The 26,885-nt window shown below is 40.6% G+C and overlaps 2 protein-coding genes across 2 annotated transcripts; one reads left to right on the top strand and one right to left on the bottom strand.

Moving 5' to 3' along the window:
• Positions 1 to 1,233: 1,233 nt before the first annotated feature.
• On the top strand, positions 1,234 to 23,836 carry Plpbp (pyridoxal phosphate binding protein). The gene is made up of 8 exons (XM_047551557.1): positions 1,234 to 1,389; positions 6,471 to 6,578; positions 6,655 to 6,690; positions 7,436 to 7,511; positions 16,397 to 16,531; positions 18,679 to 18,821; positions 19,770 to 19,868; positions 22,070 to 23,836. The coding sequence occupies exons 1-8, from the start codon at positions 1,291 to 1,293 to the stop codon at positions 22,199 to 22,201; spliced, it is 828 nt and encodes a 275-aa protein (XP_047407513.1). The 5' UTR covers positions 1,234 to 1,290; the 3' UTR covers positions 22,202 to 23,836.
• Positions 20,525 to 20,896, bottom strand: LOC124983894 (40S ribosomal protein S13-like). The gene has a single exon (XM_047551555.1). The coding sequence runs from the start codon at positions 20,894 to 20,896 to the stop codon at positions 20,525 to 20,527; it is 372 nt and encodes a 123-aa protein (XP_047407511.1).
• Positions 23,837 to 26,885: the final 3,049 nt, after the last annotated feature.

Below are 26,885 nucleotides of genomic sequence, written 5' to 3'. Positions count from 1 at the left end.
AACTTTAGCCCTTTCTCCAACATAATAGCATCACGTCATTAAACTGAATTGAGACTCCCAATAGTAATTGCAGTCAAACACACTTTCCATAAAATCAATCTCTTTCTACTGTGTGGTGTTTATCTAGCTCATCGAATTTAGGACCCTATTTGCCACAGAGCTGGACAAACAGGAGACTCAAGAACTGGACAGTGGCTGAGCTCATTCTTGTTGGCCTAAACCCGCCTGTGCTCTCCTTTGACAAATGGGACAAGTACCACTAGCCTATGTGGCCCCTGACCACTTGAGTTATGGATAACCCAAACTGAAGCAGGCTTAAGTTAAAACTACACACTGGATTTCAAATACTAACTATAATTTTTTTTTTTTTTTTTTTTTTAAGAGTTAAAGCAGTTCTTTTGTTTTTTGCAGTACTGGGGATTGAATCTAGGGGCACTCTACTACTGAGCTACAGCCCCAACCCTTATTAATCTTTAAGACAGGGTCTCACTAAATTACAGAGGCTGACCCCGAATTTGGGATCCTCCTGTTTTAGCCTTTGGTGTCGCTGGGATTATGGGTTTTGCACCACTGCACCCTGCTTCACTGGTTTTTCATTGACTGCATGTTGAAATCTTACTTTAGATATACTGGGTTAAATAAACATATAATTCTTTTTTTTTTTTAATGAACCCATGAGAAATTTTTAATTTCTTATGTGAACCGCATATTTCTCTAGGAAAGCACTGGTCTATAGGATGCCAAAAAGAATCATACATTTGAATCATGCCATGTCTTCAGAGAGTTCTTTTGTACCTATTAAGGATTCCTCACTAAAACCATTCAATATATTAAAAACTATATCTCTGCTCTAGCAGTTCCTAATCCTGATCATTTCGATTAAAATGTTTATAGAAACGGGCAAACCCGTTGTAATGCATTTTAAGGGAAAAGGACCCTGAAAACAGGGTTAGACTGAGAAGTCCCTTGGAGGTAAGGAGCGGCAGGAAGGAAAAGGCTCAGCCCGGGTGGCCCTAGGAGTCCAGCCGAACGCCTCGGCCCCCCGCGGCTGGGGGATCCAGTACCCCTTCAAGTTTCTCCAGTCAGGCCCGCGAGCGACCTCCCCAAGATGGCCGTCACCAGAGGCGGGCAGTCCACCTTGTGCACGCCCCGCGCTGCCGCGTGTCGATTGGGTAAGGCGATTCGGTGGAGAGCGCTGATTGGGTCTCAGGGCGGGAGCTGGGCGGGACCGGAAGGTGGTCTCAGCCCCTGAGTTCCGAGGGTCTGGGATTCGGCGTAGGTCCCCGGGGAATGTTGAGAGCTGGCAGCATGTCCGCAGAGCTGGGAGTCGGGTTCGCACTGCGGGCAGTGAACGAGCGCGTGCAGCAGGCTGTGGCGAGGCGGCCAAGGGTGAGGAAAGGGAATGCGAGGGGGGGGGAGGACGATGGGCGGCCTTTTGAGGAGGGGGACACCTGCGTGGGACTAGGTCGTCACAGTGACGCAGAAGGGTCTCCCCGAGGGGCGGGACCCGCTGGTTAGGCGTCAGCGAGGACTGCGGAGTCCCCGAAAGGCTAGCGAAGGATTTCCTCAGTGACCTCGCGAAGTGTGTTAGCTTCCCTAGAGGTTGATTTTGTCCGTGCAAAAATTACCCGCTACATCGAAAAAATGACTAGTTTCCATGTGTCGTGGCCATTTTCCATTGCTTCGTGTAGAGGTCTTGGAGGACGCGAGGGGCATGCCCACACACAGGCTGCATGACAAGTGTATTATACCACACCATACAAAGGAGCCACATCACCCGAGATCACGTGTGTGGCAGCATCTGACAGCTAGTAGGTGCTCGGTAAATGTTTCCACCCCTAGCTAAGGTGGAGGTGAATTGGCCCGACTTTGCAGGCACCAGAGCTGCATTTGTGGGTCTGGAGCAGGAGGAATCTGTCCCAAAACAGTTTAAAAGGAGTTGTTGTGTTGTTGGGTTTTTCTGTTTGTTTGTTTTTTTCCTACTGCATATATATTGTTGCCTCTTGGACTTTCAGGAATCAATATCTGTTATCTCTGCAAGGTAAGCTGAATAGAGTAAATGAGACAGACCTGAACATAAAGGATAAAGTCCTCTCTGATGAAGTATTTATGGTTTCAAAACTCCAGAATGCTGGCAAGAAGACAGAAGACCTGTGTTCCAGTCTTTCCTTAACTGCCGAATAGGTGCTACCTCAAACAGATCAGACAAGAATTATTCTGGTCTTCTGATTCTTTTTCTGTGCAAGCAATAGGATGAACTCTGAAAGCCTTAAACTTCCTCCTGGCATTATTATTTTATGATTCTCAAAGAAAAAAATCTAGGCTTTCCCCTAGTAAACATCAGTCTGGAAGGCTATCCCAGGACCTCTGTCAGATAGATGGGCTGCCTGTTCCACTTTTCTCTCTGAAAACCATTCATTCATTAGCATAATCCTCAGAATTTTGACATGGCTTCCTACAAAGCTGGTGGTCTTCCTAAGAAGGAAGAAAAATGAGATGTTATACAGTCAACCAGACTCCTACTTGTCTTTGAGAATACTGTGATTCTCTGAAAATCCCAGGGTGAGTGAGGGACATGAAAACTGACCTGTAAGGATTAATCAGCCTCTTCTCTGATTGTTCTGTGTGGATTTGTTGCAGCAGAATACAGGAAAACAATGATCTTTATGTAATTGATGTAGAAAGAGTTCAGATAGGTCTACTCCCAAGTCCAGAATTGTTTTGTGTTCCAGACTTAGTTCTGCCACTGGTTGACAGAGTCTTAGATTGAATGATAAATTATATATCATCATCTATTCAGGCTACTTTTAGTGGAGATAAGCATGTTTAGGGTTATATGGACATAGACCTAATCAGACCACTTTCAGAGTGAATGGGGCAATATTAATAATTAGACCAGGTAGAGGATGTGGGGGGAAAAGGTATACTCCTACATTGTTGGTGAAACTGCATATTAATACAACCATTTTGGAAAGCAGTATGGAGAGTCCTCAAAAAACTAGGAATAGAACCACCATATGACCCAGCTATCCCACTCTTTGTTATTTTTCCCAAAGAACTAAAATCAATATACTATAGTTATATGGGCACACAAATGTTTATAGCAATGCAGTTCACAATAGTCAAGTTATAGAACCAGCTCAGGCATCCATCAGCAGATGAGATGAATGGATAAAGAAAATGTAGGGGGCTGGAGTGTGGCTCAGTGCTAAAGCACTTGTCTGGCATGTGTGAGGCCCTGGGTTCGATCCTCAGCACCACATTAAGAAGATTAATTAAAAAGATTCATTGACAACTAAAAAAATTTTTTTTAAAAATCATGTATACACAATAGAGTTTTACCCAGCTATAAAGAAGAATGAAATTATGGCATTTGATGGTAAATGAATGAAACTGGAGAACAGCTTGCTAAGTGAAATAAGCCAGACTCAGAAAATCAAGGATCAAATGTTTTCTCTCATATGCAGAAGCTAGAGCAAAATAAGGGCAAGGGAGGTAGCAGGTCCCACAAAAACAGTGAACAGTGGAGTAGAGGAAGAGTATTGAGGGAGAAGAAGGAGGGACAGGAAAAGGGAAGAACTGAAGAATACAATTGACAAAATTATGCTATGTACATATCTAAATATACTACAGTGAATTCTACCTCTGTGTATGTCTATAAAGCACTAATTAACAAATAGGCATTCCAATGAGCATCAGGGAGGCTGGGTCCAGGTATGTTGGAACTAGTTTCTCTCCCCAGCACCCCAGTTTGCAGCCAATAAATCCTTTTTTAAATAAATAAATAAATAAATAATTAGTCCGGACACAGTGGCATATACCTATAATCCCAACAATTCGGGAGGTTGAGACAGGAGGATCACAATTTCAAGGCCAACCTCAGCAACTTAGTGATGCCCTAAGTAGCTCAGCAAGATCCTAGCTCCAAATAAAAAAATTTTTTTAAAAAGGCCAGGGATGTGGCTCACTGGTAAAACACCTGTGGACTCAATCCCCAGTACCTAAGTAAATGAATAGAAGGAAGAAGAAAGACCAGGAGAAGAAAAGAAGGGGAAGAGAATGGAAGGGAGAAGATTAGGAAAAGAGGACTCATCAGGGTCTGAAATAGAGCAAATTATATTTCATGTATGTATGTTTATGTCAAAATCAGTCCCACTAGTATGTATAACTAAAATGCACTAGAGGCTGGGGTTGTAGCGCAGCGATAGAGCATTTGCCTAGCATGTACAAGGCACTGGGTTCCATCCTCAGTACCTCATAAGAATAAATAAAGGTATTATGTCTAACTACAACTAAAATATGCACCTATACAGACATTTTTAAAAAACACCAAAAACCTAGAAGTTAATCTGGAACCTAGAAGGGTTCTTAGCATACTCATCTGATTTCAACTACCATAAAAGACTGTCAGAACCACAAGCTTACAAAGGCCACAACTGTATACAAAAAGTACTTCTAGTCAGGTACAGTGGTACATGCCTGTCATCCCAGCAACTCAGGAGGCTGAGGCAAAAGGATCACAAGTTGAAGGCCAACCCCAGCAACTTAGTGAGACTCTGTCTCAAAATATAAAGGACTGGGGATATAGCTCAGTGGTAGAATACCTTTGGGTTCAATCCCAGTACTGGGGGGGAAAAAAAAAAAGTACTTCTAGAAAGACATCTGCCCCAAAACTATCTATTCAACCTCAGAATGACACCATTCTTGTTATTAATCATTGTAACCAAAGATTATTGTTTGAAAATATCTGATGTAATCTCCATTTTTGTCTTTTAAAAATTCCCTTTAGCCAGACACAGTGATGCATGCCTGTAGTCCCAGGGACACAGGAGGCCAAGACAGGAGGATCATAAGTTCAAGACCAGCCTCAACAACTCAGTGAGGCCCTGTCTCAAAATAAAAAATAAAAATGGGCTTGGGATGTAGCTCAGTGGTAAGATACCCCTGAGTTAAATCTCCAGTACCCCACCACCCAAAAGAAACACTTTCCTTTGCCTCAGCCTCCTTTAATACACCCATAGTTTACTAGGCACACATATTCCCCTTGCAGTACTCTGCTGCTCCCCAATAAATATTATTGTTCTTTGAAGGAAAAAAATGATAATTATGCCAGGGCTACAGTGAGTTTGCAAAACTGTATCCCCTCCCTAACTGAAACAAGACTTAATATTTTTCCTCTCTCGGGGTAAGCTACTATGTCCTCTTCTGTCACAAGAATGAAGAAATTCCAGACCTGGAAACCCAAGCAATGGCTCTCTCAAGGACACAAGTTAGACATTAATTATATTTACTGATAATAATATTTGCAGCCCAGTCCTTGTATTCCCCTTTTAAAAGCCCTCTGTTCCCCTGGCATTTAGAAATACATACAGCCTTTATGACCTTAGTCTGTTGCTTTTCACATTTGCTAGCAAATCAGGAAAACTTCATCCTTTTTCTCAAAACCTTATCCCCATTATTGGAATGTCACCAAGGACAAAGACCAAGCCTCCCTTTAGTGAAGTGATTTTGTTATTGTTGGTGGTGGTGGTTCTTTCCTTTTTGCAGTTCTGAAAAACTCATGTCAGGCAAGTGCTCTACCACTGACTACACTCCCAACCCAATGAAGTGATTCTTGGTGTACATGAGGATCATTGGAGAGCTTGTTGAAAAGGAGATTCTTGCCAGGCATGGTGGTACACACCTGTAATCCCAGTGGCTCAGGAGGCTGAGGCAAGAGGATCACAGGTTCAAAACCAGTCTCAGCAACTTGGCAAGTCCCTAAGCAACTTAGCAAGACCCTGTCTCAAAATAAAAAAGGTTGGGAATATGACTCAGTGATTAAGGGCTCTTGGGTTCAATTCCTGATAACTACCTACCCCCTAAAAAAAAGGAGACTCTGAGGGCCAGGAGTGTAGCTCAGTGGCAGAGTGCTTATCTGACAGGGAGAAGGCCCTGGGTTTAATACCTGATACCATAAAAACAAAATGAAAGGGAGATTTTCAGAACCCAGCCCCCAAGATTCAGATTCAGTAGGTCGTGAACCCTGATGATGCTAAGCAGTTGATCAAAGACCACACTTTAAGGAAACACTGTTTTAACTTGCACAACTCCTCTGAGAGAGAAATGTCTTTTGCTAAATATTAAGGTAGTTAACACTAGGTTGAGAAACCAGGCATATAATAGACATTCATGAACCAGGTACTATGATGCCTACCTGTAATCCCAGCTACTTGGAAGGCTGAGCAGGAGGATTGCAAATTCAAGATCAGCCTGGGCAATTTAATGAGACCCTGTCTCAAAAGACATTTATTCACCATTCTTTGATATTGATCTCCTTGAAATATCAGAAAAATGTATCTTTCCAAATGCCAAGTTGATATCTATGCTGATTGTTCTACAGAATTTATCCTACAAGACTTACTAGGATTATTTTCCCAAATGTTCATGTGACTCATGTGACATTCATGTAACACTTTGTCTCTTGGCAGGATCTCCCAGCCATCCAGCCCCGGCTAGTAGCAGTCAGCAAAACCAAACCAGCAGATATGGTGATTGAGGCCTATGGTCATGGCCAGCGCACTTTTGGAGAGAACTATGTAAGAACCCTTTCCCAAAGAGCCTTTGGAAGAGTCACGATTGCCAGGCTTCTGACACTCTGTTTTTACCCTTTAGGTTCAGGAACTGCTAGAAAAAGCATCAAATCCTAAAGTAAGTGGATATCAGAAGTCTCTAGTTTGTATCTGAATCTTGACTCTGTAGTCGAAAATTAGACTCCATATTGGTGGTTGAGTTTTAGAGCAAGAAATTGGACTGGAGTAAAAAAATTTTAGTTCATTTTTACCTTCTGTCCCAAATACTCAGATTTTCTGTCTTTATTCACACTGCTGCTTTATCTTTTGTGACTGTTTAGAAATAGTGTTCTTGTTGTTTTGTTTTGTTTTGTTTTGTTTTGTTTTGTTTTGGGTACTAGCGATTGAAACCAGGGGCACTTTATTGCATTTTATACTAAACTACGTCCCTAACCCACTTTGTTTTTTATTTTGAGACAGAGTCTCATGATATTGCAGAGGTTGGCCTCAAACTTGCAATCTTCTTCCCTCAGCCTCCTGATTTTCTGGGATGGCAGGTGTGTACCACCTGGCAAGAAATGATGACTTTTAAGAGTTTGCTATAATTTTCTATCCTTTTGAGATTTGAAAGCTTAAATCAGTACATCCTTAAAGGATAATATCTGAAAGATGAAAGAAGTAGATGGGAACAAGGAAGGGAAACAGTTGAAGCCTTGTATTTTTTTCTTTTAAGTTTCATTTTGCCTCATTAAGAGATAGCAGTAGCAGTTTATTACATTCAAGGGACAGAGCAGATTGAAAGGTCACTAGGAGTATGCAGATTAACTGGCAAGGCCTCCATAAGTCAAACATGAGTCAAACATGGTTACCTTTTTCCGCTTCAGATTCTGTCTTCATGTCCTGAGATCAAATGGCACTTCATTGGCCACCTACAGAAACAAAATGTCAACAAATTGATGGGTAAGATGAAACTCTAAATATGAAATTAAAACTACTGCAACATTATATGACTTATGCTACCTTCTGTGTAAGAGAGCAAACTTTTAGATCATACTCAATTCACCATATGTATTGTAGAATTTCTTTTAAGAATATTCAGAAAAATAAAATTAAGAATTAACTATAGGGGCCAGATGTGGTGCACGCCTATAATCCTACCAGCTTGGGAAGCTAAGGCAAGAGAATCCCAAGTTCAAAGCCAGCCTCAGCAACTTAGGCCCTAAAGCAACTTAACAACTTAACCTTGTCTCTAAATTGTAAAAAAAATAAAAAATAAAAAAAAGGCCTGGGAATGAGGCTTAGTGGTTAAGCGCCCCTGGGTTCAGTCCCCATACAAAAAAAAAAAAAAAGATTAACTACAGGGACTAAGGTTAAAACTTCAGTGGTAGAGTGTTTGCCTAGCATGCACAAAACTCTGGGTTTGACCCCCAGCACCAAAAAAAAAGATTAACTACAGAAAGGTTTAACCATATGACAGTGACAGATGGAGATCTTGAGGAACTGAATTTCTCTCAAGATATCAAAATTAACCTATTTTTTCAAATAACTTTTTTAAATATAATCAAAAAATGTATAATTGACTTACAATAAATTGCACAAATTTAAAGTGTACAATTTGGTAAATTTTGGCAAAAGTTTATACCTATGAACCATCACAATTGAAATAGTCAACATATTCATCATTCCCAGAGGTTTCCTCCTGTCTCTGTGATCCTTCCCTTCCTCTTGCCCCTCCCCACTTCTTTTGCTGAAGTGCCTCTTACCTTTATCACTGTAGATTAATTTACATTTTTATAGTTTTACGTAAACAGAATCATGAAGTATATACTCTTGGTTTCCACTCAGCATAATGAATTCGAGATTCATCATGTTCATGCATGTATTCAGCAGTTCGTTCCTCTTTATTTTATTCCATTGTATAAATATATCACAATTTCTTTATCCATTGACCTATCAAAAATTTGAATTGCTTCTAATTTTTGTCTGTTATGAGAGAGTTGCTGTGAACATTTGTGTACTAGTCTTTGTATGGACATATAATTCCTTCTCCATTGGAGTAAATACAAGTAGAATAACTGATTCACATAAGCGTGTGTCTAACTTTTTTTTTGATACTGAGGATTGAACCCAGAGGAGCTTTACCACTGAACTACATCCCCATTCCTTCTATTTTTTATTTATTTTCAGACAGTTCAGACAGGGTCTCCTGAAGATGCCAAGGATCTTGCTAAGTTGCTGAGCCTGGCCTCAAATTTGTGATCCTCCTGCCTCAGCCTCCCAAGTGCTCAGATTACAGGCATATGCCACTGCACCTAACAATCTTTAAGTTTAAGAAACTGCCAAGCTCTTTTCCAAAATGGTTGTGCCACTTTAAATTTCCAGCAGCAATAAGGAACTTGTTAAAGTTCCTTGCTAACAGTATGTGGTCAGTTCTTTTTTTGTAGTTATGGGAATCAAACCCAGGGCCTCAAACATATTAGGCAGGCACTCTACCACTGAGCTACATCTCCAGCCCCAGTCTTTTATTTTTAGCCATTCTAATAGGTATGTGGCCAGTTTTGATGGTACATGCCTATACTCCCATCAGTGAAAGACTGAGGTGGGAGGATCACAAGTTCAGGGCCAGCCTTAGCAATTTAGAGACCCTAAGCAACATAGCACAACCCTGTTTCAAAATAAAGGGCTGGGGATGTAGCTCAGTGGTAAAGCACCCCTGAGTTCAACCCCCAGTACCAAAAAACAAAGGTATGTGGTTGTGTCCTTGCATTTCCCTAATGGCTAGTGATGTTGAACATCTTTCCACCTGTTTTCAGTCTTTGCTGTCTATATATTTTCATGTTTCTTAAATTTTTTTGTCCATTGTTTTTCTTCTTTTTTTCCCCTGGTGTTGGGAATTGAACCCAGAACATCACACATGCTTGGCATACACTCTACCACTGCACTATATCCCCAACCCTCTTTTGCCCATTTGCTAATTGGATTGTACTATTACTATTTCTGTGTTCTGGATATGAGTACTTTATCAGATATGTGCTTTGTAAATATTTTCCTCCAGTCCATGGTTCAGTGTCTTTTGAAAAGCAGTTTTTTATTTGATGAAGTCCAATTTATCAGTTTATTCTTTTAAAGAATGTTCTTTTGGCTAGGCACAGTGGTGTTTACCTATAATCCCAGCATCTCAGGAGACTGAGACAGGATCTCACTAAATTGTCCAGGCTGGCCTCAAACTTGTGATCCTCCTGCCTCAGCATCTCAAGTAACTGGATTACCAAGTGCTAACTGTAATACCTTTTTTTTGTTTTTTTTTTGGTACTGGGTATTAGCCCAGTGGCATTTTACCATTGAGCCACATACCCAGTCCTTCTATTTTTAATGTATTCTGTTACCTTTTATTTTCTGAAAGAGTTTGTATGGAATTTGATATTCTCTCTTTCTTAACTGATAAAATTCACCAGTGAAGCAGATTTGTGGTAAAGTGTTTAACTATAGGTTAAAGTTTATGAAAAAGACATAGGGTTATTTACATAATCTATTTTTTCTTGGGTAAGCTTTGGTACTTTTTGTCTTTTAAGGAAGTTTTTCTATTCCATCTAAGTTGATGAATTTATATGCAAAAAGTTGTTTTTAATTTTTTTTTGTTTTTTTGTTTTGTTTTGTTTTGTTTTGTTTTGTTTAGCAGGAGGGCTCCACCTGTGAGCTACTTCTCCAGCCCTTTTTATTTTTGAGACAGGATCTCACTAAATTGTCCAGGCTGGCCTCAAACTTGTGATCCTCCTGCCTCAGCATCTCAAGTAACTGGATTACCAAGTGCTAACTGTAATACCTTTTTTTTGGTTTTTTTTGGTACTGGGTATTAGCCCAGTGGCATTTTACCATTGAGCCACATACCCAGTCCTTCTATTTTTTAATGTTTTATTTTGAGACAGAGTCTTCCTAAGTTGCTTTAGGGCCTCACTAAGTGTCAGTGGCTGGCCTTGAACTGTGATCATCCTGCTTTAGCCACCCAAGTTGCTGGCATACAAGTGTGCAACACCACACCTGGCTTGTGATATCTTCATATTATTCTTTTAATATCTTTCAAATCTCCAGTAATGTCAACTCTCTCCTTCCTAATATTGGTAAATTTGTGTCTTCTCTCTTCTTCACCAATTCATTTAGCTAGAGATTTATCAATTTTATCAACCTTATTTTTTTCTATTATTCTATTATAATATGTTGTCATATAAACAAAAATATGAATTCTGGGATTTATGACATTTGAAAGCAAAATGCATGACCACAATGACATTAGGAAGAGAAGGAGAGAAACAAAAGTACACTGTTGTAAAGTTATTGAACTCTACATGAAATGATATACCGCTCGAAAGTGAACTGTTAAGTTAAACCCTAAAGCAGCTAATAAGATAACTTAATAAAGAGTTATTGCTGAGTGGCACACACAGAGGCTGAGACAGAAGGATCACACATTCAAAGCTGATCTGAGCAACACAGTGAGACCTGTCTCAATTTTTTTAAAAGGGCTGGGGATGTTAGTTCAGCTGTAAAACACTTACCTGGCATGTGCAAGGCCCAGGATTCAGTCCCCAATACCATGCACACAAAGGAATATTGTTATTGCTAATAAGTCAACAAAGGAACTGTAGAATCATAAAACATATGTGAAGTGGTATTTTTCTTTCTTGCGTGGTGGTTTTGATTTACCTAATGACTAATGATATTGAGCATCTTTTCATGTGCTTCTTGGTCATTTATATATCTTTGGAGAAATATCTGTTCAAATCCTTTGTGCTTCTTAAGTTTGAGACAGGGTCTTGCTGTGTTGTCCAGGTTGACCTCAAACTCTCATTCCTCCTGCCTCATCCTCCCAAGTAGCTAGGATGATACCAAGCATCACCTGGCTTTTTGTACTTTTTTCTTTAGTTGTAGATGGACACAATACTTTTTGTTTATTTATTTATTTATTTATGTTTATATGGTGCTGAGGATTGAACCCAGTGTTTCACACATGCTAGACAAGTGCTGTACCACTGAGCTTCAACCCCATCCCTATTTTCACATTTTAAATTGAATTATTTATCTTTATTATTACTGAATTCCAAAAGTTCTTAAATTTTCTGGGTACTAATCCCTTATCAGATAAATGATCTACAAATCTTTTCTGTCAGTTCTGTGAGTTGTCTTTCTTGTCCTTGGTGGTTTGATCCATTGCAGCACTGAAGTGTTGTCATTGTGGTTTACTCTGATTTATCTATTCTTTTCTATTGTGTCTTACACCTTCATGTCATTTCTGAGAATTCATTGCTTGATGCAAAGTCATGAAGATTTACTCTTAAGTTTTCTTCTAAGTGTTTTATAATTTTAGCTCTCATTTTAAGGTCTGTGTGAGTTAATTTTTGTATATAGTCTAAGGAAAATGTCCAACTTCATTCTTTCCCATGAATTTTCTTACACATTCACCCTTGGTTTGGAAGAGATTTTGCCAACTGTAGAATTCTAAATTAACACATTTTTTTCTTTCAGTAACAAAGATGTCATTCTACCATCTCTTCATTTGCATCATTTCCAATGGGAAATCTGATATCATACTTGTCTTTGTTTCCACATACGTAATATGCTTTCTCCTGCTGACTACTTTTAAGGTTTTCTCATTATCACCATTTTTGAGCAGTTTGATTATAATGTGCCAGTGTAATTTTCTTCATATTTCATTTGCAGTTCTGGTGATTGAACTCAGGCCTCTTACATGCTAGGCAAGTGCTCTGCCACTGAGCTACATCCCCAGCCCTTCACATTTCTTATATTCGGGGTTTGATGAGCTTCTTGGGTCTCTGTGTTTAGTTTTCATCATATTTCGATTTTTTTTTTTAATTACTAGATAAACAGGTTGGGGATACAGCTCAGTTGGTACAGCCTATGCCTAGCATGCGCGAAGCCCTGGGTTCAATCCCCAGCACCACAAAAAAAAAAGAAAAAAAGAACACACACACACACACATTATTAGACATTTTTAGAGCATTATTTTGTCACATTTCCTACCCTCTTCTCCAGTTACCTATTATGCTACTTGAAGTGGTCCCACAGTTCACTAATATTCTTTTCCTTTTTTAATATTTTGTTTCTTTTTTTTTTTTTTTTTTTTTTTTTTTTTTTTTTTGGGTGCTGGGGATTGAACCCAGGGCCTTGGTGCTTGCAAGGCAGGCACTCTACCAACTGAGCTATCTCCCCAGCCCCTTTTTGTTTCATTTTAAATAATTTCTTCAAGGTAACTAATCCTTTCTTTGGCCATGTCTAATTGGCCATTAATCCATCAGTGAATTTGCTATCTCATACCTTGTAGTTTTCATGCCAGAAGTTCAATTTGAGTCCACATGTGTGTGTGTGTGTGTGTGTGTGTGTGTGTACACACATATCTTCCATGCTATTTTTTTACTGATTCTTTCATTTTTGTCTGTTCTGTATCAGTTTTAGTTGATTGATATAACTCCTTGTTATGCATCATATTTTTCTGCTGCTTTAAATGCCTGGTAATTTTTGGATAGCCAGACACTATGAATTTTATCTTGTTGAATGGAAGCTATTTTTGTCTTCCTTTTAATATTCTTGAGCTTTATTCTAGAACAGAGTTAAGTTTCTTGGGAATAGTTTGATACTTTTAGGTCTCGCTTCTAAGATTAGTTAGTATGACTAGAGCAGGGCTTAGTTTAGGGTAATTATTCCCTACTGCTAAAGCAAGGACCCCTCTGTACTCTAACCACTGCCCATAAATCTTGAGCTTTCCAGCCTGACTGGTGGGAATTGGCACAGTTCCCTATCAATACCTTTATTTTATTTATTTATTTTTACGTGGTGCTGAGGATCAAACCCAGTGCCTCACACATGCTACGCAAGCGCTCTACCACTGAACCACAGCCCCAGGCACTGTTTCTTCTAATCTTTTCAAAAAGTTTTTTCCTGGACCTTGAGCAGTTTCCTCACATGAGTGCACTGATCCTCACCCACCTGAATATTTGAAGGGAGCCCATCACTGGTATCTTCTCGTGTGCAGCTCTCCTCTCTTGCATTCTGTCATGTGAACTATAGCTGCCTTTGTCTTTCTAGGAATTTAGCTCCATTCCCTTAACTCAGAGTTCACCACACTCTACCTCTGTTCCCCTTCAAAGTGTCGAATCCTAGAAAACTCTCCAGGCAGTAAACTGGAGCAGTTGCAGGGCTCTTCCCATTTCTCCTCTCTCATCATCACTGTCTTTCATTACATTATACCTAGTTCTTATAAACTATTATTTCACATGTGTTTCTTATATTGCTTATTGTTTCAGAAGGTGGGAGGGCAAATCTGATTCCTGTATTTCATTTTGTGTGGGAGCAGAGGTCTAATACATTGTTGTTAAAGATACATCATGGCACCAGCATGGTGGTGGCTTATAACTCCAGCCACTCAGGACGGTAAGGCAGAAGGATCACAAGTTTGAGGCCAGCCTCAGCAACTTAGAAAGGCCCTAAGCAACTTAGTGAGACCCTGTCTCAAAATAAAACATGAAAAGAGCTGGAGATGTATCTCAGTAGTAGAGTGCCCCTGGGCTAAAGCCCAACACCACACACACACACACACATACACAAATTACTTCCTGCTTGGTTAGTCATTTCAATTCTAGAGTCATTTATTTCATAGAAATACTTGTACATGTGCACAAGTTCTATGTCTAAACCTTGTAGCAGAAAAAAAAAAAAAATCTAATGTGTCCATTAAAAGAGGACTAATTATATAAATTGCGATCATGTGTTGTACAGAATGCTGTTTGGGGGCAGTTTTTTGGTTGTCTTTTTTTTTAAGCAACAGTGGCTCTGTGATATTAATGTGGAAAAATCTTTAATACATTTGGCATACTAAAAACAAGCAACCCATGGAGCATTTAGTGTGATTCAGTCCTCAAGCCCCCAGCATCCATAGATCTGAAAGAACTCTCATCTCAAAGGTAACATAGAGCATATTCTAGGGTGAGGGGCTTTGACTTTTATTGCTTCTGCTTTTTTGCTTTGTTTTGTTTTGTTGATACTGTTGAATCCAGGGTTTCAATAAGCCACGTCCCCCATTGTTTTTTTGTTTGTTTGTTTGTTTTGGTTTGGTTTGAGGGGGGAGTTGGGTTTTTTTCCTCCCCAACCCTTTTCATTTCTTATTTTGAGACAGAGTCTTGCTAAGTTGCCCAGGCTGGCTGTGAACTTGTGATCCTCCTGCCTCAGCCACCTGAGTAGCTGGGATTAGAGGCATATGCCACCCATCATCAGACTCTTACATATGCTTCTACATTGTTTAATTTTTTTTAACTCAAACAAATATACTTTGTCATTTCTTTAAATCTATGTTTTCTTAAGCAAAGTAGACTGAGCTCAAATTCAGTGTTAATATTATGGAGTTAGTCATATATATCTAAAAAGAACAGATTAAAAAGAAAAAAAGAAATACAGTATGGAGTTAAGGGATAGGGGTGTAGCTCAGTAGTAGAGCAGTCCCCAGGACCACAAAAAGAAAAGAAAATGGAGTCAATTTGCATTTGTTTAACTTGCAACTCTAATATTTGTTAATTTTGCAAACTTGAATAAAAAAAGACTGCTCTTTACCTCAGTTTTCCCTTCTTATGTAGAGATAAAAGTATTTTATGAACTGTTAAAAAGAAATAATTCAGCTGGGCACAGTGGCACACACCCGTAATCCCAGCAGTTTAGGAGTCTAAGGCAGGAGGATCATTAGTTCAAAGCCAGCCTCAGCAATTTATCAAGGCCCAAGGACTTAGTGAGGCCCTAGGTGACTTAGTGAAACCCTGTCCCCGCAAAACACATAAGACATTTTTAAAAAAGGACTGAGGCTGTGGGTCAGTGGTTAAGCACTCCTGGGTTCAAACCCTGTTACAAAAAGGAAAAAGAATACAGGCCAGGCACCTGTAGTTCCAGCTATTTTGGGAGACTGAGGCAGGAAACTGGGCAATATGGGCATCATAATGAAACCCTGTCTCATAAAAAAGAAAAGAAAGATAATGTGGGCTGAGGGTACTTTCTAGGGGTAGACTGCCTACCTCGCATGCACACAGGCCCTGGGGGTCTATCCCCAGCATGGAGAGGAAAAAAATAGCTGGACCTGTAATCCCAGCAACTCAAGAAGCTGAGGCAGGAGGAGTTCAAGACCAGTTTGGGCAACTTAGTGAGACCCTGTCTCAAAATAAAAAATAAAAAAGTAGCTCAGCTGTCAAGCAGCCTAGGTACCACCAAAAAAAAAAAAAAAAAAAAAAAAAAAAAAGTGAATAGTTGGTGTTGCCTGTCTCTGTTGATTGTTATCTGAGGCAAAGCTGATAACTTCATCTCACATACACTTTGAGAAAAAGGAGATGGCTTCAGTGACTACAGTGAACCGCTTAGCTTTCATTGTTTGGGTCATTTTGATATCTCTGTCACACAAGAATACCTGCGTCCCAGAAAGTTTAAGAACACATTGATGTCATGCATTTTGGCTTCCACCAGTTAGTCTTTCTTGTCACCTAGACCTTTTTCTCTGTTTGAACTGAGACTTAATCAGATGAAGCCTGTTATTCAGAATCTCTTAAATTATCATCCTCTCAAAAAGCCTGGGTACATATGCCTCCTAATTGTGGTATGTCTGTTTCCCTTTCCTTATTCATCTTTGTTGATAAGACAGGGATGGTCTAATGTTTGAACTTATATCTTGTAAACTCTCATGTTTGTCTCCTTAGTGGAACTGAGCTTTAAATGTCTTTTTCTTTTCCTAGGCTATTTTTCCATATAGCAAGTCAAAGACTTACTGAATGTTAGCTATCTTGTCTGTTTCTCATTTACAGCTGTCCCCAACCTCTTCATGCTGGAAACAGTGGATTCTATGAAGTTAGCAGACAAAGTGAACAGTTCCTGGCAGAAAAAAGGTTCTCCTGAAAGGTTGAAGGTTATGGTCCAGATTAACACCAGTGGAGAGGACAGTAAGTGACCAGACCTGAATTGTAGATTTTTTTTCCTCCCTTAGGATGACTAAAGCTCAAGGAGAATGATGAGCATAATTATCTGACCCATGAAGTTATAGAAAGAAGTCACAGGCCTCCAAGCTATTATATGTAGAAGTATAATGTTGTGCAAGCCAGTCCATATACAATTATTTAATACATTCTGGTTTGTTATATCTTAATTTGGGGGAGGAGAGAATGAATCAAGAAGGGATTGTGCATAGCCAGGTGGGATAGCAAACACTTGTAATCCCAGCAGCTTGTAGGCTGAGGCAGGAGGATCACAAGTTAGGGATCAACCTCAGCAATTTAGCCAGGCCCTGTCTCAAAATAAAAAGGACTGGGGATGTGGTTTAGTGATTAAGCACTGCTAGATTCAATCCCTGGTATCAAAAAAACTAAAAGAGGAATTGTAGCTGGGTACAGTGGCACGTATATGTGTAATCCCAGCAACTCGGAAGGCTGAGGCAGGAGGATCACAAGTTCAAGGCCAGCCTGGGCAACTTAGTGAGACCCCATCTCAAAAAATAAGGACTGGGGATTGTTAGCTCACTGGTAGAGCACCAATGAGTTCAATCCCCAGTACCAAAGAAAAGAAGAAGAATTTTTGACTCTGATCTCCAGAAAATCCCCAAAGGTCATCATCACTCTTGAAAGGGATTGTAGAGTTACATGTGTGATACTTCTTAGGATTTAACAAAATTACTTAGTGTTGTATTAGAAGAGAATAAAAGAAAAACCCCTGTGAGCACCAGCTGATGACTATCTTACAAGGCCTGGGCTAAGAGCTTAACATAGTGAGAAGGATTATGACCTTTAAAATCAGACAGACCCTGGGCTTGAGCTTCACCACTTTCCAGCTTTGTAATTTTGGGTCAGTTACTTAACCTTTCTGTACCTCATTTTCCTTGTCTGGCAATGGTATCATAATAGTACCCACTCCAGAGAATATGGCAGGGATTGAATATGGTGATGCAGGCAAAGCTGTAAGCACAGAGCCCCAAATATCTTCCTTCTTAGCTTTTTGTTAAAAATAAGTATTTGAATCCAGGCATTGTGGCACATGCCCATAAATCTAGCTACTCACCAGGCTTAGAGAAGGACCAGAGTGTCTGACTCCAGGCTCTACAATTCAGCAAGACTGTCTCAAAATTTTAAAATGTGGACTGGTAGGCGGGCCCTGGTGGTGTTGTTCAGTGGTAGAGTACCCCCAGTTTAATCTTTGGGCCCATGAAAAAACAAGGCTGGGGATGCAGCTCAGTGGTAGAGTGCTTCTGGGATAAAGTCCTCAGTGTCACAAGTAAGTAAGTAAATAAATAAATAAATGAAGTAATGTTTTGGTGGGTAAGTAAGTAAACACATACATATATACATAAAATGTTGGAAGAATTTTTTTGTTAAGAATAAATGTTTGGGGGTTGGAGTTGTAGCTCAGTGGCAGAGCGCTTACCTAGCATGTGTGAGGCACTGGGTTCAATTCTTAGCACCATTTATAAACAAAATGAAGGTCCCTCAACAACTGAAAAAATAAAAGAAAAGAAAACACAACACAAAAACCAAAGTAGAGCTTTAAAAATAAGTTTAAAAAGAATAAATGTTTGAAGCCAGGCATGGTGGCACATGCCTATAATACCAGCTACTCAGAAAGCTAAGGCAGGATTACCCACTAGTTTTGAGTTTAGCCTCTGCAATTTAATGAGACCTTGTCTCAAAATAAAAAGTAAAAAGGATTAGGGATGTAGCTCAATGGTAGATCATCCTTAGGTTCAATACAGGGTGGGGAGAAAAGGCAAGGGATATAGCTCAGAGATAGAGCATTTGCCTAACATGAACAAAGGCCTGGGTTCCCCCAGCACCACACAAAAAAATCCATAACTTAAAATTCTGAGATGGAATAAAGAGACTCCAATTTATAGCTCTTTCCTTGAGAAATTCAGAACCTGGCCAGAAGGAGAGCAACAGAATACCAAACCTAAAGTTGCTCCTTAGGACTCAATAACATATTCCATGAAGTCCTCATCTGAGAGTTACCTCCTCTTGTAGAAGGAAGAGAAGAAAATGGAGCCTTCCTCTTCTGACTGTTTAAGGCATTTCAGCTTATTTGTCTTCTGCTTCTTTTTGTGAAGGTAAACATGGCCTTCCACCTTCAGAGACAATAGCCATGGTGGAACACATAAATGCCAAGTGTCCCAGCCTGGAATTCGTGGGACTGATGACCATAGGAAGCTTTGGGCATGATCTTAATCAAGGACCAAATCCCGACTTCCAGGTACTGGGGGCCAGGGGAGGGGTGGGGTGAGGGATTACTCATGTGCAGAAGGAGGATCTGGGGACTGGGGGTGTAGCTCCATGTTAAAGCACAGGTAGCATGAATGAGGCCCTGGGCTGGCTGTTGTGGTAACTTCAAAGACATTCCATATATATAAAAAGTACCCGTCAAAAATAGATAAATAAATGAGCAAAAGGAAAATCAGAGTAGAGGAAGGAGAATAGGGGGAGGGAGGAGGGAGAGAAATGTGGGACAGTGGGGAGTGAATGATGACAGAAATGGAGTAAATCAAATTCCATGTATATATGACTTTTGTCAAATGAACCCAACTGCTATGTATAACTATAATGCTTTAATTTTTAAAAAAAATTTTAAGAACTGTGTGAGAAAAAAGACATCCCACATATTGCCTGTTAGGTATTATAACCCTCTTCTGAACTCTTCTCATAAGGGAAAGGAAACAATAGGTTCCCAAACACCCACAGACAGACATTTCTAGCTAATTTGAAATTGGCTCACATAGTTTTTAAAGGTAATAGCCTTTTCTTCCTAACGACTAATAGTTTTCTTTTTCCATTGCTGATTTTTTCTATTTTGTTTTGTTTTCAGTGCTAGGGATTGAACCCAGGGCCTCCTGCAAGTACTATACCACTGAGCTACATCCATAGCCCCGATAGTTTTCTTGAAAGTGGGGGATTTTAGAAGGCCCAGGGAGATAGCACAGTCAGTGGAGTGCTTGCCTTGCAAAGCCCTGGGTTTGGTCCCCAGCACCACAAAAGAAAGTGGGGGATTTTGCTAAAGCATTTGTAAGAACTTCTGACAATTTTGACAGGCCTCAGAGTCATGAGGAATAAATAATCTTCTTCAGAGATTTTCAGATTTGGCCATTTTCAGACATCATTAGACACGGCAGGAATAAAGCGGGTGTCACACTTGTGTTTCTGTCAGGTGTTACTGTCCCTGCGAGAGGAGCTGTGTAGAAAGCTGAGCATCCCCACCGACCAGGTTGAGCTGAGCATGGGCATGTCCATGGACTTCCAGCATGCAGTAAGTATCCTTCTGGATGCCCTTTTCTGCTTCAGAGTAGGATCCAAAAGGATGAAGCAGGAATAGGTTTTTGATGGGTAAACCTTTGAAATGCCTCATTGCAGTAACAGGGTACTCAGTCCCAGGAATTCTCAACTATTCTAACATTTCCCCCTTTCCCCCTTTGTTCTTTTTGAAGACAATTTATAGAAAATATAGCGTGACATCTAATTTTTAAAAATTGAGTGTAATTCCCTGAGTGTAATCTAAAGGAAAGTAAGAAATTAAACTACAGGCTGGAGTTATAGCTCAGCAGTAGAGCACATGCTTAGCCTGCACTAAGCCCTGGGTTCTATCCAGGGCACCAAAAAAAGAAAGAAATTAAACTAATATTTTTTTAAAAATTCTTTTTGCAGTTGTATATGGACAGCATGCCTTTATTTTATTTTGTTTTTATTTTTGCAGTGCTAAGGAGCGAACCCAGTGCCTCACACATGCTAGGCAAGCACTCTGCCACTGAACTACAGCCTCAGCCCCTAATTTTTTTTTTTTTTTAGTTAAACAATGCTTTTATTGCTTGAATACATACACAAATTTATGCCACCAGGGCAGAGGCTGTGGATGACTCATTTTCAATTTGGTGGAAGGACCCACTTGGTCTTATAGCATCAAGCCTATCAGTGAATTCGACTCTGTATCAGAATCAGGCAGAATTTAGCATCCTTATCCTTTCTATTCCTCTCAAGATGCTTTCGAACAGCAACTGCTTTCTTAATTAAATGATAGAGATCCTCAGGAAGATCAGGAGCAAGTCCTTTGGACTTAAGGATTCTCAAGATTTTATTGTCAGTCACAAAACGTACTTGTGCAACACCATGTGAATCCCTCAGTATCACACCAATTTGTGAGGGAGTCAGACCCTTCATGGCCAGTTTGTAAATCTGCTCCTTCACATCATCAGACGTCAACTTCAACCTGGTGGTAACGCTGTGGCAATAGGGCAGAGCCGACTGGGACAGGCCCTTCCCAGGAACATGCATGCAACCCATGATGGCAGCAGTCATGCAGTAAAAAGAGCCCCTAAACTAATTTTTAAAGGCATTTCATCATGTAAACTTCAGGGCATGGATATATGACAGTTTTTTGTGGGGTTTTTTTTGTGTGTGTGTGTGTGCCAGGGATTGAAAAAAGGGGCACTTAATTACTGAGCCACATCCCCAGCCCTTTTTATATTTAATTAGAGACAGGGTCTCACTGAGTTGCTGAGGCTGGCTTTGAACTCTCAATCCTCCTGCATCAGCCTTCCAAGCCACTGGGATTACAGGCCTGCATCTCCATGCCCAGAATGACAGTAAATCTTAACAAAGTGGTCTGATACTTAATCATGTATAGATTCACTATGAATTCAGCAGCTGTAAACATGAACTGATAAGAGGATATTTATTGGCCACAAATATATGAATTTATAGAATAGTAAATAACTAGCCAGGCATGGTGGCGCATGTCTGTAATCCCAGTGACTTGGAAGACAGACAGGAGAATCACCAGGCTGAAGTCAGCCTCAGCAACTTAGTGAGGCCCTAAGCCACTTATCCAAGACATGTCTTAAAAAATAAAAAGTGCTGGGGTTGTAGCTCAGTGGTAAAACATACCTGGGTTCAATTCCCAGTACCAAAATAATAATAATAATAATAATAATAATAAATAATAACAATGAAATAGTAAATAACTTTATAAAGTTCCAAAAAATTAAAATATGAATTTGCATTCCTGGAAAATTATATATATTAAACTAATATAAAATTATTTCTGTTTATAAATGAAATGGACTTAGGTTCTGTGCTCAAATAATTATAATGAGGCTTTTTCATCTATCTGACCACAGCACATTAGAAAGGCACATAGACTGAGACAGCGAGCGCTTCACTGTGCGGTTATATCCTACATACCTCCAATGTCCAGCAGCCCTGGTATCCACTGAACTAAATGCCTTTGAACTCCCCAACCCCTGTGAAAACCAAAGAAATCATTACCTGCTTCCTAAATACCTCCTCATAGATGGTACTTCCCCAGAGAGAGCCACACCCCATAGATACCTATACCTGCATTATGGTGTTCTTCATAGAAACCTCTGGAGAGCCAGAAGGAAAGGCACAGTTTCAGATGAACTGTATTTCCCTATTTAGAAATCAGTCCTCAATACTTTCTCTTCTTTCTCATAGATTGAAGTAGGATCTACAAATGTCCGGATAGGAAGCACCATTTTTGGAGCACGGGATTTCTCAAAGAAACCTGCCCTGGACAAGAGTACAGCAGACCTAAAGGCCCCAGTGGGGGTAGCACAGGAACACTGAGCCAAGGACAACCAAGAGGACTAACTATGCACTAACCGTGATTCTCATTTTGATATTTGCCATATTAAGCCCAGTCATGCTCTCTTGTGACCTTGATAGAGCGCTGATGATTACATGTGTTGATGGAAACCATCTGACATAGGAAAGCTTGCCTCAAGCAATGGTTTTGGATTAAATTTGAGAAATCCAGTCTCTTCTACAGAGCAGATACCAAATCAGTAGCTGGAAAGTGAGTTTAATGTTGAATTCTATAGACAAGCACCAACCAATCTGTGAATCTCTTTTTCTAGTTAAAATTTGAGTCACTGAGCCAAAGGTAGTGGCATACACCTATAATCCCAGCTACTGGGGGAGTCTGAGACAGAAGTATCACAAGTTGGAGGCCAGTCTATGTAACTTAGACCCTTAGCAAGTCTCAAAATAAAAAGGGCTGGGTATTAGCTTAGTGGAAAAGCACTTGCCTAGCATGTGGGAGGACCTAGATTCAATCCCCAGTACTGGGGTGGGGGGTGTCACTGATGCCTATAATTATGGAAGTCAGAGGGATTCCCCCACCCTCCTCCCACTTTAATAGGAAATTCCTATGATTATAACTTGCTACAAGTCCCTACTTAATGGTAACATTACTTTGCTGTTCAGTAGATAGGGAAGGTATTTGCTGTTCTGGAATGTCAATGCAGGTAACATAAAGAGTGGCTCAAATTAAGGCTCAAAACACAATTTCTGCTAGGGAGAGGTTGTGTCATTGACCACTGTGATAATGACCCTGAAATTATAAGGGTTAACTGTAAATAAGACTTTGGTCTTTCTGTCATCTTCCTGAACAGATAGGGTTTTGAGCTTTTTCCTTTAGAACCTACAGTGATAGAATTTAATACAATTTCTCCTCCACCATAACCCTCTTTCTGGTGATTTTTTTAGCAAAAAAAAAATAGTGAATTTCACCCCTCCTCCAAAATGAAAGTTCTAGCCAGGCATGGTGGTGCACACCTGTGATCCCAGCCACTGGGGAGCCTAAGGCAGGAGGATCCTAAGTTCAAAGCCCACCTTGGTAATTTAGCGAGATCATGTCTCAAAATAAAAAAGGGCTGGGGGTATAGCTCAGTAGTAGAGCACTTCCCTGGCATGCACAAGTCCCTGGATTCTATTCCCAGTACTTGAGGTAGTGGGGATGGAGTCTTTAAAGCCAGTTCAGGCACATGGTTTCAACAGCACCTTCCTTTGACCTTCCCTTTCTAAGGGAGCATTTTCTAGGCATATTTACAGCTCCCCACTGAATTTATAAGCCAGAATTTTGCAGCTCTTCTTGATTGTTAATAAAGTATTGATGTCTTCAAAAGTCAGAAAACACAATTCTCTAATAGTCATGACAAATGGCTTCAGTGTGGGTTGTTGTTTATTTTCTAGATAGCTTTTTCTCTTATTTATTCAAGTCCTAGTCTTTAATTTTATGAAATAACTTTGAGAACATGATGCTGCTGCTGAATGTAATTTTTGTAACACACCATTATGATTCCTGTACTGTTTCAATCAGAGCTATAGTGTGATATTTCAGAGTCTGTTAAATAAAAATGTGAGTTTGAATTATACCATCTGTGCCAATTACAAAGCAATTAAAAGATTTATTTTTTATGATCTGGTGTAGTGAGTGATCTAACAGGAGGTGGGCATTGGAACCGACAGGGAGCAGCTGCGCCTGTTACTTGCCAGCCTGGGCTTTGAAGAAGGGCTTTTCTTGGATCACAGATGCAGCCAAAGACAAGCCATGGATGAAAAAGAGATTCTGAACTTCTAGGGCAAGGAAATGAAATGATGATTCGGGAATTACAAAAAAATTAACTTTGGCTTCAAGAAACTCTTGAATTGCCTCTAGATGGCGACATTGGCTAACCTGGGGCAAGTACTGGGGCTCCACTGTCAGCAATTTACCCTGGAAGGGATTCCTGGTTATTTAGTCTCATTCTCATTCATTCTCTCTCTCTCTCTCTCTCTCTCTCTCTCTCTCTCTCTCTCTCTCTCTCTTGATTTTTTATTTATTTGGGTAGTGCTGGGTATCCAACCCAGGGCCTTTGCATGGTAGGCAATCACTATACCATTGATTTGCACCCCTAACCTTATTGTTTTTTGGTGTGCTTTTTTTTAGTACTGGGGATTGAACCCAGGGGCGTTTAACCACTGAAGGGCGTTTAACCAGCCCTTTTCATGTTTTACCTTGAGACAGAGCCTCACTGAGTTGCTGAGGCTGGCCTCAAACTTGCGATCCTCCTGGAGCAGTGGGATTATAGGCATGTGCCACCATACCTGGCTGCCTTAATCACACTTCTTAAAGCAACCTCTTAAGTTGTATCCCCTCCCCTTTTTTCTCTCTCTTTTTTTTAGCATTCATGGTCTATAAGCACTATCCCTCATATTCTCTCATTTTAATCTCATGACAGATTGTCGTGTATTTTAGGCTACTTATCAGTATCCTTATGGACAGGCAATGAGACCCAGACAGGGACCCTCCTTGTCTGAGGTCAGAGCAAGTTGGTCGCAGGGTAAGAAATAAACTCCAGACTTCTGATTTCTCTGGTCCACCGCTTGGTCACTATACTACCATGGTATCCTCTATCCCTGGCTTTTTGCAGTATCAGGGGTTGAACCCAGGACCTCTCATGTCCTAGTCAAGTGCTCTATCACAGCTACATCTCCAGCCTCTATCTCTGGCTTTAATCACTGAGAAGTAGCATTCTTAGATTTGCAGCTTTAACATTAGAGAGCTATATCACATAAAACAAATATGCATTTTTATAGCCTGTTGTGTTAGTTGAGAATTGATACATCTTAATGCAGAACAAACTCAAACCACAAGCAGTGGTCGTGAGAAGGAAGGAGAGAATTAAACTCAACCATGAGTGGGATTAGCCTCCCTTCCATCATCCCACTTCCCTGGCATGCACATTCCTCCTCCAAATTCAAACTCTCCCACAGCCTGCGGGGTTCACAGTGTGCAAAACTGTGCCCTCCCTCCCACCCCCGCTCCCCAGGGCTGAACCAGCAGTCAATTCTGTTACCCAAGACTAGACACAGAAGGAATGAGGTCAGAACGGGGCATTCTTAAAACCCAAGACATTTTTGTCCTTTGGAAAACAAGTAACCCTGTTCTTCCCACCAAAGCTTTTAGAGGGGAAGGATAATTCCTGAAGGACTGCAGTATGGGTGGGATGTTGCCAGTATGCAATTGGAAATGGTTTGCTCTGAGAACGGTGACTGTCTTTACCATGAAATCAGTTGAATGCTATTACATCAGCCTCATGACTAAGGGTAAAAGAATCCAAACCACCATCCTCCAAAATGATTTACTAATCTGCCCTCCTTGAAGGAACACAAAAGTAAAGAAAAAAAGGATTTTTTTCAGTGCTGGGGTTCAAACCCAGGCTTTGTGCATTTTAGGCACGTTCTAGGCAAGTGCTCCACCACTGAGCTACTGAGCTACACCCCCAGTCCAAGAAATGGGTTTCCTTTCCTGTCCCATTTGTATCATTGCATATATACTATAGCTGTGTATGGTTGAGTAGCCATTTGCAAGGTCAAAGTCACTTTGAGGTCCCAAGGGACCTTAAGCTAACACCTTTTTTTTTCCCCATAAAATCCAGCAGAGATCAGGTGACTTGTGTGGGGATGAAGGGAGGGAGTTTTGGCACCTTTCTTGTATTGGAAGCAGAGGGGAGGGGGAGTGCTAGAGATTGAACCCAGGGGCTATCTACCACTGAGCTACATTCTTAGCCTCCCCTCACCCACCACCGTGAGTGTGAGTGTGAGTGTGTGTGTGTTGAAACAGGCTCTTGCTAAATTACTGAGACCAGCCTTGAACTTGCCCTCCTGCCTCAGCCTCCTGAGAAACGAGTTACAGGCATGTGCCACCATACTCCTTTCTTGTATTTAAAATAAATTTACAAGCTCAAACTCTTGAGCTTTGGGATGCCAAGGAAACAGACGCCACATTTTGGGTGCCTGAATGCCTCTCAAATGGCTCAGGTCACACTAGCTAGCTGAAACACCCATGCCAGCTGCCTGCTAGCATCTGCCCCCACCCGCCCTCCAAGGAATGGACGCGTTGCTCTCCAGCTTCAGAGCTGAGCTTGACCCAGCTGCCAATCTCCAAAATAAAATCAATGTGTGACCTTATTCAGCAGATGTACCGAAGAAACATGCACAAACCAGGGCCAACTTTGAAGCCAAAAAGGGAAGATGAGAAGTGGGAGAGAGAGAAAGAGGAGGGAAAAGAAACTTGGCTGGACATGAAAGGTGTCTTGTCCGTCTGTTCCCCATTAGGCACAATTCTCTTGCAATCTGCAGGCTCAACATAATTCTCTTGACCAGAAACTCTCCGGAGAGATAGTGTCAGAAGGAAAAACAAACATAATAGCATCTTCTGACAGCGAAGTCACTTAAAAACCTATTTGGGGGGAGAAGAGGAGAAATGTCAGCACATCAGGGGCGGGCACTCCTTGACAGCAGGCCACATGTGGAGAGACACTTGCCCAGAGACTGGACAAGGACAGAAAGGGCTGATGTGCAAGAGCAAAGTGTCCCAGAAAGCCAAACCCTGAATTTTTCTGCAAACCATCTGTTCAGATGCCTCAAGATTTGCCTAGTCAGGCTTTCCAACATTAAACCCACAAGGATGGGGATATAGCCCTGG

This window comes from Sciurus carolinensis, chromosome 4 (assembly GCF_902686445.1).
Source record: "Sciurus carolinensis chromosome 4, mSciCar1.2, whole genome shotgun sequence".
NCBI classification, from domain to species: Eukaryota; Metazoa; Chordata; class Mammalia; order Rodentia; family Sciuridae; genus Sciurus; species Sciurus carolinensis.
This window is presented reverse-complemented; position numbering and strand designations above follow the sequence as displayed.

Excerpts from the sequence above, each read along its gene's own strand:
- LOC124983894 (XM_047551555.1), bottom strand. The coding sequence starts at position 20,896 with ATGGGTTGCATGCATGTTCCTGGGAAGGGCCTGTCCCAGTCGGCTCTG.
- Plpbp (XM_047551557.1), top strand. The coding sequence starts at position 1,291 with ATGTTGAGAGCTGGCAGCATGTCCGCAGAGCTGGGAGTCGGGTTCGCA. Across the intron at positions 6,691-7,435 it reads AAAAAGCATCAAATCCTAAA|ATTCTGTCTTCATGTCCTGA; the intron begins GTAAGTGGATAT and ends TTTCCGCTTCAG. Across the intron at positions 18,822-19,769 it reads GACCAAATCCCGACTTCCAG|GTGTTACTGTCCCTGCGAGA; the intron begins GTACTGGGGGCC and ends TGTTTCTGTCAG.